The 14,496-nt window shown below is 36.9% G+C and overlaps 1 protein-coding gene across 6 annotated transcripts in view; it reads right to left on the reverse strand.

The window, feature by feature from the left end:
• Positions 1-14,496, reverse strand: part of LOC136862890 (spermatogenesis associated 6-like protein) — a 220,983-nt gene that overhangs the window by 14,366 nt on the left and 192,121 nt on the right. For 4 of the 6 annotated variants that reach the window (XM_067139169.2, XM_067139171.2, XM_067139166.2 and 1 more), the window contains 2 exons: positions 10,837-10,881; positions 2,740-2,809 (listed from right to left, as the gene is read on the reverse strand). In XM_067139169.2, the coding sequence (XP_066995270.2) occupies positions 2,740-2,809; positions 10,837-10,881 (115 nt within the window). The remainder of the gene's footprint in view (positions 1-2,739; positions 2,810-10,836; positions 10,882-14,496) is intronic. The other 2 variants (XM_067139167.2, XM_067139168.2) reach the window with 2 other exon arrangements.

Here is a 14,496-nt window from a genome sequence, read left to right on the forward strand (position 1 = left end):
GTGTTTGATTCTTAATAGTCATCACCCAGATTCTTATTGTTTGGTCATGGATAATTGCATTTTGTTTCCTCATTCTAATGAAATAATTAAAAACCTAACTATAAATTCTTTCTTGCAAGATTTTCCTCAGTCTGCTTGGAGTTTTAAGTGTATTTTCAATTTTTTCTACAATGACTTATTTTTTATCAGTTTTTGTGTCATTACAGATGTGAATTTTACAAGAGATGACTTGTCAATGACCAAACCAAGAAGACTACTAGAAAGTATCCTTTCCTCTTGGCTGATTTAAACAGAGTTCATAAACATCAGCCAAATACCCTTCAAGGAATTTTGTGCTTTTCTTACACGTTGACAATAGAGTGTACAAAGAGTTAATACTTTCCTGACTACCAACTAATGCAAGACTTCTTTTCTGGACATGATTTGTTTTGTAACACTGGAGCATTGCCAAAATCACAATAAATTTCCTCATCACCTGTGTTTTTTTTTTGTCAATCAAAAGTGTATTAAACTTTTCAATAAGGGTACAGGAAAAGAGCCTCCACAAAGATTGTGATGTTCGTCAAGATAAGAAGAGAAATCAAGCTTTTAGTTAATCCAGTGGTGAAAGGATCAGCCGTCATATCATCACCAGATCAACTAAAACCAGTGAGCCTTTATTTAGGCCAGCACCTGTAGTTATGTCCATAAACATCGAGGGTCTATCCAGTCAGAAAGAAGATCTACTGAGAGACCTGAGCAGTCATTATAATTGTGATGTCATTGCTCTATAAGAAACTTAAAAAGGATCATAAGGACAAAGACCAAAATTCAAAGGCATGAAAATTATTCTGAAAAGATTGGATTAAACATCACATCATTGAACAGGCTGAGGACAAGAGTCTTACACTGTAAAACCAACCTGAAGAAGTGGAATGTTCTCAACAACAACAACAACAACAACAACAACCACCACCACCACCACCACCACCACCACCACCACCACCACCACCACCACCACCACCACCACCCCTGTGGTATCATACAAGAGCCAGATCACTTGCTGGTCTGCCCCTTCATGAAGAATACATGTTCAAAAGACCACCTTATGGCTGCAAATACTAAAGCCATAACTGTTACTATTCACTGGCAGAATATCAATTAATTTGAACCTGAAAATGAATGCTCAACAACAACCTCTACTTCAATCTACAGCTTTTAATGTTTTCAATAACTTCCCTAGTTGGAGTTTTCTTCAAAATATGAGGGAGAACCAGTTCCATGTTCAGATTTCTCTACCACTCTCCTTTCTACAACCCCTCAAAATTGCACCATATATCTTTTCTCATGTTCTAAGACAAGTACCTTTGTAACATTCAAATATCACTAACGACCACTTGGACCCTTCCTTGTTAGCATTCTCTACCTAGCAAGTGGTTAGCATGGGCAGACTGTGATCTATTTGAGATGGCCGGCCAACGGAGCAAAGCAAGTCTGTGTCCCGCAGGCCGCACTTGTCGGCGGCGGGCACATGCTCCGCATTTTGAAATGTCAGCTCGTTTGTTCAGTGTAAAATATTTACAGCATTTCAGTAAGTGAACATCTCCTAACACCAGAGAACTGGATACCGTTTTTAAACTAGATACTTTCTCCTGTGGGTGTGGGCAGTAGAATACAGTGCATCCATACATAAGAGGTAACCCCCAAAAGCTCTCAACGTTGGAACAAATTCTGGTGACCACAGGGGTGTTTGCTATGTCTAGTATTGCTTCTTACATGTTTCAGCCCCCTCATTTTCATCTCTCATATCAGACCTCGCTTGGTCAACTCTTGTTCTCTACTGACCCCAACAGTATTAGGTTTGTGAGACCTACCAAGTCCTTCATTTTCATTTGTGGCCCTGTTCCTTCTTATGCTGGCAACTTCATTCTTTGAAGAGACAGACCCCTTCCTACATATCCTATTTCCTTCCGATTAGAGTTAATAGGGGATTGTTGCGTACTTGTACATCCCCTTAAAACAATACTCTCCACTTCCACCACCACCACCACCACCACCACCACCACCACCACCACCAGACTGTATAATGTTTACCATTCTCCTTGTTTTGAATATTGCCTTATATCCTAATTTTTTGATGTTTTGGACTAGTTCTTAAGCATATTAATTATATGATAGATAGAGCCCTGCACGGATATCCAGGAAGTTAGTGCCTTGACAGATATAAACTGTGTGACAGTGCAGAAAATTCTGCTGACAATTTCTAAATAATGAAATTTATTGATTTTCACTCAGGTATCCTCTCATTTTGGCCTGCGGTTAGGCGACCCTTGGCAATGATATGGGAGGTGGTGATATATAAAGAGCCTTGAGACCATAAAGCCATAATTCTGACCTAAGCCTAACTGGCTCCTGCCCGCAAATAGTGGAAGGAACAAAGGTTCCGAAAGAGAACACCTCAATATGACGGCAGTTGCGAGAGGAAATTCCTAATAAAACTGTCACTGTAGGGGGTGTTGTGCCAGGAATCAGGCCTATTGTATTATGTTAACAGATCTACCCGTTTCAATACTATCAGTGAAATATAGTTCAATATTTACAATAACCGCAGCTGCGGATAAAGGAAGTGCATATGCGGATAATATTCTGTTTATCTGCACAGGACTCTAATGATAGAACATACAGTAAATTTTTCCAAAAGACAGTCGCTGCTTCTCATACATCAGATTCTTTGAATCCTTTTGCTTAATTTATACTTACTTCTCTGGTAAATCCTGTGGATGTCCCAAATATGGTTTGTGAAACATACAGTCTTTGAAATACGTATCACCTATGGGGAAGAAAAGAATAAATAAATAATAAACAGCTTGAACAACATTCGGGCTAAAATTATATCCAAGATTTGAAATGCTAACATCAAGCAGGCGACAAACCAAATTTTGTACCAAGTTTTTAGTGATAACTGGAAATTTGATCTTGTTCCCTTTGTATACCATACAAAACAACATATCTTGATCCAAAAATTGACAATGCTGATTGAAGCAAAGATTTTTGGAACATTATTACCCAATTTATAATATTCTCTTGAAATTCTACTGAATAAAGAGGTGTAGGTATAAAAACTACTGTAAAAACAAACTGATTAGTTATGAATTCATATCCTATCAAAAGGAAAACTGCAATGTCCACAGCTAATGTGACTGGAAAGACCCATTTTTTTCTTAGCTATGTTTTCAGTGTCACATTAACCCATAAAGGATGTGTTTTTTCTATCTGCTTAACGTCGCGCCGACACATATAGGTCTGTACAAAGTTTCAAACAAATTTATTAAAAACTATCATTCCAGTACTCTACTATTTTTAAATTTAAGATACAAAAATGTGGTTATTTCAAGTAAATTAAACCACCTGAATATGAAAATGACAGTAAAAACTTAAACACAACATTCTCGTGTGAAAGATTTGAGCTGGATTCTGGCAAAAGTAACAAAATATTTCAATGTAAGCATACGGTTCTAATCTTGTAATTTTTCAATTTACATTTTATGGCCTTCATTGGACCACTCTAGCCAACTTTATACAAAGAATTTTTCAGTTTCCTGTCAGCCCAGTACTTCTTCGTTCTCTCTGATCTTATCCTTCTTTCTTCATAGGAAATCACCCTTCCCACTGTCTGTTAATTCTGATTTGCAGTCTGGTTTGCTTGTTTGTGAGTTTCTTGATTTTGTCGGTTTTGTTTCTTAGGTCTTCCACTGTAATTTGTAGTTCATCCATATCTTCCTTGATTTCTGTAATCCACTTAATGTTGCACTTACTATTCCATAATTTTTCTACTATTCTCCTGATGATCCTGTTCTCTGGTGTCCTGATTAGATGTCCAAAAAATGAAATGCATTTCTTCCTGATTGTGCTCATTACTGGTTCTATTTCCTTGTAGTCTGTTTCATTAGAAGCTACTCTCCAGTGTCCATCTTTTTCATATGATTTGTTGATGCACGTTGTAATGATCCTTCTCTCTATCTTGAGTATTTTGTCTATTTGTGCAGTGTTAGTGGTTTTGAAGATGGTTTCACTTGCATATGTTATTTCTGGTTGAGTGACTGTTTTGTAATGTTTTTATTTTGTTGCTATTGACAGGCCCTTTTTGTAGGTATTCTTGGCGACATATTGTGCTCTGCTCAGTTTATTTATTCTGTTATGCCATGCTGGCTTTTCATTGAGGTTATATGTTATGATTTCTCCCAGAAAATTAAAGGTATCTACAATTTTGATTTCTTGGTTTCCTATGGCAATTTTGTTTATGAGTGGTGGGTCAGTAAACATGATTACTGTCTTCTCAAAAGATATTCCAAGACCAATTTTCTGTGCTATTTCCTGTAGTGATATAATTTCTTGTCTGTTTTCCTGAATACTGTTGGACAAGAGAGCAAGGTCATCGGCAAATCCTAGGCAATTTAAACTTATGTTGTCTTTGGGTCTTCCAATTCGGATGTTCTTTGGGTTACTCTTGTACCATTCCCTCATTATATATTCCAAGGCACAGTTGAACAGCAGTGGTGACAAGCAATCTCCTTGTCTCAAGCCTGTTTTTATGATGAATGGCTCAGAGAATTCCCCTCTGAACTTGACTTTTGATTTAGTGTTGGTTAAGGAGAGTTCTATCAATTTAATTTTGGATGGAGCCCAAAATTTCTTAAAATTTTCAACATTGAAGGTCTATGGATACAGTCATAAGCTTTTTTAAAGTCCACGAAGGTTATTGCAAGAGGTTTGTTTTGCACAGCTTCTCCAAGGTCTGAAGCCTCCTTGTCATTAATATACCTTTTAAACTATTCACTCTGGTCATAAAATGCCTTAACAAAGGTCTTCATTAGGCCTAATGTTATATACAGTGGAGGTAGCAATACTTTGGTTGGCTTTACTAATGGAACATACTTGACAATGAGTTGTCCTGGCATAAAGATTTTCCCTGAGGCCATTCTTTTACAGTGTAATGTGATCTAGTATCCCTACTGTCCCACAAGCATAGAAAGCACGAGTATTTTGTAAATCCTGATTATAGCCCTAATAAAAATGTCAAGGACCTTTAAATCTTCACGTGTTTGCTATGGAACTAGCAGCCTGGAAGGATATTTCATGAAGTAGCGAGTGGATTACTGGGAAATAATAGAGCAGAAAATTACTGACAGATAATTCAAGAACACTTTGACAGTTACCAAAAGCTGAAAATTCACTTTCTTTATTCACAGCTGGATTTTCCCCTGAGAATTTAGGAACTCTGAATGACAAACACAGAGAGAGATTCCACCAAGAGATTCAGCAGATGGAGCAGAGGTACCAGGGTAGATGGGACCCCGCATGATGGATGACTACTGCTTGTTTTTAGTTAAAGTTACAGAAATCACAAAAGGAAGTTTTTTGTTTTGTTTTGCAACTTGCTTTATGTAGCACCAACAGATAGGTCTTATGGCGACGATGGGATAGGAAAGGCCTAAGAGCAGGAAGGAATCAGCCATGGCCTTAATTAAGGTACAGCCCCAGCATTTGTCTCGTGTGAAAATGGGAAACCATGGAAAACTATATTCACGGCTGCTGACAGTGGGGTTTGAACCCACTATCTCCCGGATGCACGCTCACAGGTGCACGCCCCTAACCGCATGGCCAACTCACCCGGTAAAGGAAGAAGGTAAAGGAAGCTGTATAAGTGTTAAAATAACTCTCATACTTGTAATATATTTTATTATAACTACATATTTTGGGATGCTATCATTACAGGTATTGTTCATATTTAATTATGATGTTATTTTACTTTGTTTTAGGCTCCATTTTCAAATGTCTTAAAGCGAACAAATCTGTTCAAAAAATGAAAAGAAAAAATAATTTTTAATTGGAAAAAAGGCATTCTACTTATTGTGCAAGATGCAAGATCCAAGAGAACTGTCATCTAACTTTAAAAAGAATGTTATCAATCTTCCTAATAAAGCAGGTGCTGATAAGTGTGAAAACTACAGCATCACTAGTTCAGTATATGGAACTTGTAAAATTTTAAAATCATATTCTTTACAGAAGAATGGAGAGACAAGCTGAAGTCAAGTTGAGAGGAAATCTGTTTGACTTCCGAAGAAATGAAGGAACAAGCAAAGCATTAGTGATTCTACATCTGATCTTAGAGGTTTGAATTAAGAAGGACAAACCCATGTACATGGCACGTGTAGATCTAGAGAAGGAAGGCATTTGATGATGACTGGACCAAGCTATTTGATATTCTGAAGGTAATTGGGATCAAATATAAAGAAAAAAGGGCTATCTACAGCCTGTACAAAAATAAGTCAGTCGTGATAAGAATCAAGGCTATGAAACAGAAGCAGCTATTCAGAACGCGGTCCAGCAGGGCTGCAGTGTGTCCCCCTACTTTTTCAATGTTTATATAGAAAAGTAAATAAGGAAAATCAAAGAGGAATCTGGAAAAGGAATCACAATTCTAGGAGAGTGTGGATGAAGTCTTGGAGGAGTACAGGAATTAAAATAAATAAATCCAAAACAAAAGTAAAAGAACGCAGTTGAATAAAGTCAGGTGGCACAGGAAATATAAGATTTGATGCAGACAAGTATTGTTACTTGGGTAGTAAAATAACTGATGACAGACGAAGAAAGAAGGCCATGAAATGCAAATCAACACAAGGAAAGAAACCTTTCTTACAAGAAGAAATTTGCTCACTTCAAACACAGATACCGTATGAATATAAGAAAGATATTTTTCAGTGGCGGCTCGTGGATATCAGCAGTGAGGGGCGCGCCTTAGTTTCATAATTCCACAAATATCTCAAGTTCTTCAAACCATGTTATCAAGATACACACTTCAAACACTATACGGTGTAATGCATATGCAATTATTTTGATTATGATTTTTTTTAATTTGTTGTGCCCAACTGTGGAGCGCATTTGAACTTATTTTGCACAATGTTTCTTCTTCTTTTCTTCCCAATATCTCTTCATTTTTTCACTGTGTTCCTTTCTGTGTGTTTCTGTCCAGCCTGTATTTTTTTCTTGTTGGTTTCTCTGCAAATTTATGTTTGTTTACTAAGCTTCTAAATTTCATTCTATCTTGAATGGTTTCGTCCTCAATACCCACTTCTTGTAGATTTTCATGAATTTCTGCTAACCAATTGTTGCGGATTTTCAGGGTTAGAGCTAGATTTAGAATTTTCTTTGTCAGCTTGTTGTTATCCATTCTGTGTAGGTGTCCGTAGAATTTTAGTTGTCTCTTTCTGATGGTATCTGTGATTTTTTCTGTGAACTGAAAAATTTCGTGTGGTTTCTTTTTCATCCAAATTCCATTGATAATAATAAACTTACACTTACTCCTTGGAGGTGAAACAGAAATGGTCCTGCTGTCAATGCTGAGTGATGAATTGCAGTTCACAACTATCACTTTGCTCAAATTTTCAACTGAGAAACATCGTCTGTTGTCTTGCAAAACACTTTTGTAACATGAAAAACTTCTTTCCACATCACAAGATGTTATTGGGGCATATTTAAATGATGATAACTGCTCCACAAAAGAGGCAAGTCTCTTGGTGTGAAACGGTTTTCCTCTGAGAATGTCTCGAATATCGCACAACTGTTTATAACCAGAATTTTTTGAAGTTACATAATTTATTTTTATTTCACTTTTGTCCTATACCACCAGGAACAGAATTTAGATTGGATACCATTTTTTCGAAAACAGTAAGTATTCTTAAGGGAGATCCTACAGCTTCCAGTGACGTTATGGCGGTTGGCAGAAAAAGAAAAATGGGCATTTATAAAAACAAGATTCTCTTCTAACTCAATGCCTGACACAATATTTTGCACTGTTTGTATTGATGCAGGTTCATTAGAGTCCAATGAATTAATTACCTCTTTGAATACTTCTATGTGCTGAGCATAATACAAAGCTGCATCCAGCCATGTTCCCCATCGTGTTAACACTGGCGCAGGAGGAAGTGGGATACTGGGTGCAGTTGATCTAAACAACTTGACTCTTGAAGGAGATTTAACAAAAATCTTCTTTGAATACCACAAATCGGTCTACCAATGGGAAAGAATTGCGTATTGCCTCAGCAACGCGATTAAGAGCATGCGCCAAACGAGTTATATGAAATAAGTTAGGAAACATGCCTTTCAGGGTTTGTACTGATTTTAACATATAAGTATCTGCATCGGTAACAAATAAAAGTAGCCGGACGTATTTGATTCCACATGGTCATAATAATTTCAATGAGTCCATCACACACTGCATTACAGTTACATTGTTAGTGGCCGGCAATTCACACACATTAAGAAGATATGGTATCATCTTTTGTTCCTTATTCAAGGTGCCCACAATTACATTAGCAATAAATCGGCCCTCAGAATCAGTGGTTTCGTCAATAGACGACCACACAAACTGACCCACTAATTCAATTTGTAAATTTGACAATACGTTATTGTAACAACGTTCTACGTGAGTCTTATGCAATATACTTGCTTCAGGCACATGTTGTCGGGTGCATTTGGCAAGAAAATGTTTTAATGTGGGTTTATTAATTTTATACAAGGGAATATCAGCAGCTAAAAATGCTTGGCACTAGTCGTAAGAAAATTCAGTAACAGTTGTTTTTGAACAGACTCTTTAATTGCGAGTTTGCTAGTTAAATTCTCCTTATGTTTTGCTGTGTTTATATGTTGAACTATTTGAAATCTTTTCTCACTCCCTATAGTTTTCTCACACGCTCCACAGAACAATACCCCATTATCTGTAGACATTAAGTCACCTGAACACTCCTTCTGTAAATTAGTTCGTCTACAAATTGAAGCTGCTCTTATTTTCGGCACTTAAAGAACTTTTTAACAGACACCTTATATGCGAAACATAGTTTGGTCACAACCAGTTCACAATACCGTTACACGACTCGATGGTCAGCCGGTCGACAGCTAAGCACAAAACGTGAGGGTAGATGATGAAACAGGGGATTCACTGCGTGACATCATAACTCTTCACCACATGACAAGTTGCATCATCATGTGCAACTTTACTGCCAACATCGTCTGGCTCCATGGCTAAATGGTTAGCGTGCTGCTCTTTGGTCACAGGGGTCCCGGGTTCAATTCCTGGCAGGGTCAGGAATTTTAACCATAATTGGTTAATTTCACTGGCACGGGGGTGGGGGGCTGGGTGTATGTGTCGTCTTCATCATAATTTCATCCTCATCACGACGCGCAGGTCGCCTACGGAAGTCAAATCAAAAGACCTGCATCTGGCGAGCCGAACTTGTCCTCGGACGCTCCCGGCACTAAAAGCCATACGTCATTTCATTTTTTTCACTGCTAACATCAACCAGGTGAAAAAAGATGATTAAAAGATACTGTAAAAACTAATTAAACTGATTAATTTAAAGGCGCTAAAATATTAAAATATGATGCATTTATCAAAATCACGAAAATATGCAGTCATATGCACCATAAAAGCATGTTCAAATGACTGAAAATTCTGTAATTCGTGCACATAATGTATAAGCATACATTTTTAACCCCTCAAAAAAACATGCAAATGCATGAACTTCCGAGCCCTAGTTATGATCAACCCTGACATTAAATACACGAAATTACATCTTGAGTGCTCATCTGTTTTCACTTTACACTGGGAACACTTTCAGTGATCGTATAAAAAAATGGAAATTAAGCAGAATATGCCTCACGAAAAGACTGAAAATATTGTTTCTAAGTAACTCGTTACGAACACCACTAAAAATACTAAATTGCTTAGAAATTCGTCACACAATTCCACGAGTTTCAGAACTACCGCCAATGTTACACACGCATACAAACAAAGCCTTTCAGCTGCTACGAAGCACGACACCGTTACTAGCTGTTTTCACGGATTTCTTTTCTTCAAAATCGCAGCCTGCTGCTTGTTTGGGAACATCTGATTGAATGAAGTAGCAGCTGAGGTTGAACGGGTGACAAAAGCATGGTGATAATCGATGATGTGATTATCGATAAATTTACCGGTCGAATTTCAAACACTGCATCTCATATTACCAGCTACTATCGAAAGTCAAACTAATCCGATATGACAGCAGAAAGCGAAACCAAGCGCGGATATTCAAAATCCGTACAATAACGTTCATCCGTACAACCATAAAACACACTCAAAATCCGTACATTTTACGGAAAAACCGGAATACCTGGCAGGTATGTACTAGGTACCAATAATCAAAATTAAAATTTCAAGGTGAACTAACAACATTAAACCTAAAATGAAATTGCAGCTATAAGTACATACAAGCCTCAAAACATATGCCTACAGTCAAAGTGAATATCCTGATGACAGTTCTGTACCATGTGGTGAATGGAAAGTTGAAACTCTAACTTTGAAGGAAATCTGACCACTGAATGGTTTTCTTATTTCTTCTGGTCAAATGTAAAGGTAAAAATACTTCCTATGCTAATACTCAAACTAATTCTATTTCATCTAATGCTGGAAGTCATTGTAAAGTCCGACACGTCGGCCGAATGGTCAGCGTACTGGCCTTTGGTTCAGAGGGTCCTGGGTTCAATTCCAGGCCGGGTTGGGGATTTTAACCTTAATTGGTCAATTCCAATGGCTCGGGGCCTGGCTGTGTGTGGCGTATTCAACATTAGAAATCATCCTAGGTAGGGCCCTCATATTCACAGACATGCAGGTCGCCTAATAGGCCGTCTACTAGAAAAAGACCTGCACCAAGCCTCTCCGGAGGCCATACGCCATTATTATTATAGTCATTGTAAAGGAAAAAACAAACATTCCTGACAAAGATTTCAAGCATGAAACCAGATAATTAAAATTGACTTTACCTTGGAAGCCTCTTCCTTTGGGAACAGTATCTTCAACAGCATTGCCTAGAGGAGGAGAATAATAATAATAATAATAATAATAATAATAATAATAATAATAATAATAATAATAATAATAATAATAATAATAATAATAATAATAATAATAATAATAATTCAAGAAGACAGGTCAATAAAAAACACCCTGGAACTAATTAAAAAACAATAAACTAAAAATAACAGAGTGCTCAAGAATATCCTTTGGCGTCACCAACGTGTACACCAACGTACCAATAAACCATCACAACCACATTTCACAATAAAGTACCATCGTAACACCTTCTTATGTTTTCAGTCTTCATACACCACCAGTGTCAGACCAGCAACAAGAAAACAGTAGTGATTGTACTATTGACAAATACATCAAATATTTGCCATAAAATCAAAGTCCATCACAACATCAGCTTGAATCTCAACATCTCTATCACAATTGCTATGGATCAAAAACAAAATAAAATTTGTCTATATAAAAAGCAAGAAATCAACAAACAAATGTTACGCATTCACTTAAACCTGAGTAACTTTCGGCACCCCACTCAATGGTCATTCTATATTAAATTATTACATTACACCACTGAAAAAAAAGCCAAAAAAAAAAAAAAATGAAAATTAACTGACAACAAAATCAGTAACCTAAAATACCAGAATACCAGAAAAACAACCACCAGAAGAACCATAAATTTTCACCAAAGTCTTCAAAGTGTCCAACAGAATCTTTTGAAACAAAGAAATATATTTACTAGCAAAAGGCTTCAAGTTCAACTGGTATGAACAGCACACCAAAAGCAACATAAAACAACTAATCATTGACGTATAAAACTGCCTGTGAAAACACAACCACACCACAAAGAAATAATAAAAAATATAGCCACAAATGAACTCCAAAAAATAAGTAAAGATCAAAATTCTATTAAATATGCAAGTTTCAAAACTCAACACTTGACATTAAAAACCATACAGAGCAAAATAAAAACAAAAATCTGTCACAGAAAGAGACAAAGGGTACACAACTGTCATACTGAAAAAATGAATACATAGAAGACAACAACGAAATACAAGAAATTAAGCATAACCGAACAAATAAATTCCAAAATGAAATAATACAACAAGTGATAAAAAGAACCCACAACTTATTGTCACACAGCAAGAGCACTTCTCAAACTACATAAAGACTCATGCCCCAGTTGGCCGATAGTACACTTCAAAGATTTACTGAGTTACAATGTAAGCAAACAACTCAACCAAATACTAAAAGAAAAAATCTCTATCGAAGACAGGTCAATAAAAAACACCCAGGAACTAATAAAAAAAACTAAAAATAACAGAGTGCTCAAGAATAACCTTTGGCATCACCAACGTATCAATAGAAAAGGCAATTAAAACAATAGAAAATCTTCTGAAAGTTAACTAACAATGCAGTACAGGACAAACAAAATATTTTTTTCTTTCTTTTTTTTTGCTAGGGGCTTTACGTCGCACCGACACAGATAGGTCTTATGGCGACGATGGGATAGGAAAGGCTTAGGAGTTGGAAGGAAGTGGCCGTGGCCTTAATTAAGGTACAGCCCCAGCATTTGCCTGGTGTGAAAATGGGAAACCACGGAAATCCATTTTCAGGGCTGCCGATAGTGGGATTCGAACCTACTATCTCCCGGATGCAAGCTCACAGCCATGCGCCGCCATGCGCCTCTATGCGCACGCCCAAATCGCCCAGTAAAACAAAATAATTAACCTCCTAAGAACAACCTTAAACTAAAACAGTTTGGCATTCAACAACATAAGCAAATATCTAAATAACATTGAAAACAATGTCTTAACCAACGAGCTAATGGGATTTTACATTGGAGCAGATAACTTACACTAGATGATGTAATAGGCATATATGATGATGACTTCACAAGGGCAGAGCACCTATTAAACACACTGAATTTCCTACACAGTTCAAAATATTCACAATAGAAACAGAGACTAACAACAATAATATTTTTTCAGACATTGCAATAAGAAGAAATAATGACAAACTGTCTTATGAAATATACAGAAAACCCACTCAGACTTCACAAACAATAGAGAATGAATCCAACCACCTGAATGCACACACACTAACAGGACTGAATACAATGATACACAGAGCATATCAATACCAATGAACACAACAGATTTCAAAAATGAAGTACAGACAATAAAACAAATCGGTAAAGCAAACAACCACCAACAGTCCACCTCCATAGCACAACGGCTAGCGTTATTAGCTGCCGTCCTCGTGGGGCCCGGGTCTGATTTCTGGTACTGCCAGAATTTTAAGAATGGCAGGAGGGCTGGTATGCAATTGAAATGGTACATGCAGCTCACCTCCATTCGGGGTGTGCCTGAGAAGAGCTACACCACCTCGGGATGAGGAAAGGTGTTTTTTTTTTTTTTTAGCCCTGCCCCAGACAGAGTATATCGATTAATAAAGAAACAAGAAAAAAATCAACAAAAAACCACAGCTGAAAACAACAAATACATACTACTCAATTATATAAACAAAAGCAAGTATTACTCGCGCAACTTTTAGTGATACTTCTTTGTACGGAGGTGAGGAGTAAGCACACAAGTATGAAAGACGAGTTCTCCACCTAATCAATACTTTATTTTACATAATTTTACATAGTGTCAATATTATTTACATAAAAGGACAGTACCAGTTTTGACCTGTAAATAGGTCATTTTCAGCTGTTGAATAACCTGCTTAATAGCGACTGTACAGAATAAATACTACTAAAATAAAAATTAAACAAGAATGCCATTAAAATAAACATGAATGCCACTATTCTAAATAATAATAATAATAATAATAATAATAATGTTATTTGCTTTACGTCCCACTAACTACTTTTTAAGGTCTTCGGAGACGCCGAGGTGCCGGAATTTAGTCCCACAGGAGTTCTTTTACGTGCCAGTAAATCTACCGACACGGGGCTGTCGTATTTGAGCACCTTCAAATACCACCGGACTGAGCCAGGATTGAACCTGCCAAGTTGGGGTTAGAAGGCCAGCGCCTTAACCGTCTGAGCCACTCAGCCCGGCTATTCTAAAAAATACTTAAGGTTAAGATATATACATATAGTACAGTTTTGGGGGTTAGAATCTTTTAGAATTTTTTAGAATAGTGGCATTCATGTTTATTTTAATGGCATTCTTGTTTAATTTTAATTTAGTAGTATTTATTCTGTACAGTCGCTATTAAGCAGGTTCATCAACAGCTGAAGATGACCTATTTACAGGTCAAAACCGGTACTGTCCTTTTATTTAAATAATATTGACACTATGTAAAATAAAGTATTGATTAGGTGGAGAACTCATCCTTCATACTTGTGTGCTTGAACTATCAATACGGACTATGAAGCTAATAGATTATAGTACGGTGAGGAGTAAGGAGGGAGTACTCCCGGTTCTGTTAATACTGCTAACTGAATGGAAATGAAATCTGAATTGAATCGATAGTATGATCGATCGATATGAATTTTCTAAACCTTCTTTATCTTAAGCCAAGAACTAACACACACACACTCTCTCTCTCTCTCTCTCTCTCTCTCTCATATATATATATAACATTATATAACATTTCTCGATGAGAAT

This window comes from Anabrus simplex, chromosome 2, assembly GCF_040414725.1.
Source record: "Anabrus simplex isolate iqAnaSimp1 chromosome 2, ASM4041472v1, whole genome shotgun sequence".
Classification (NCBI taxonomy): domain Eukaryota; kingdom Metazoa; phylum Arthropoda; class Insecta; order Orthoptera; family Tettigoniidae; genus Anabrus; species Anabrus simplex.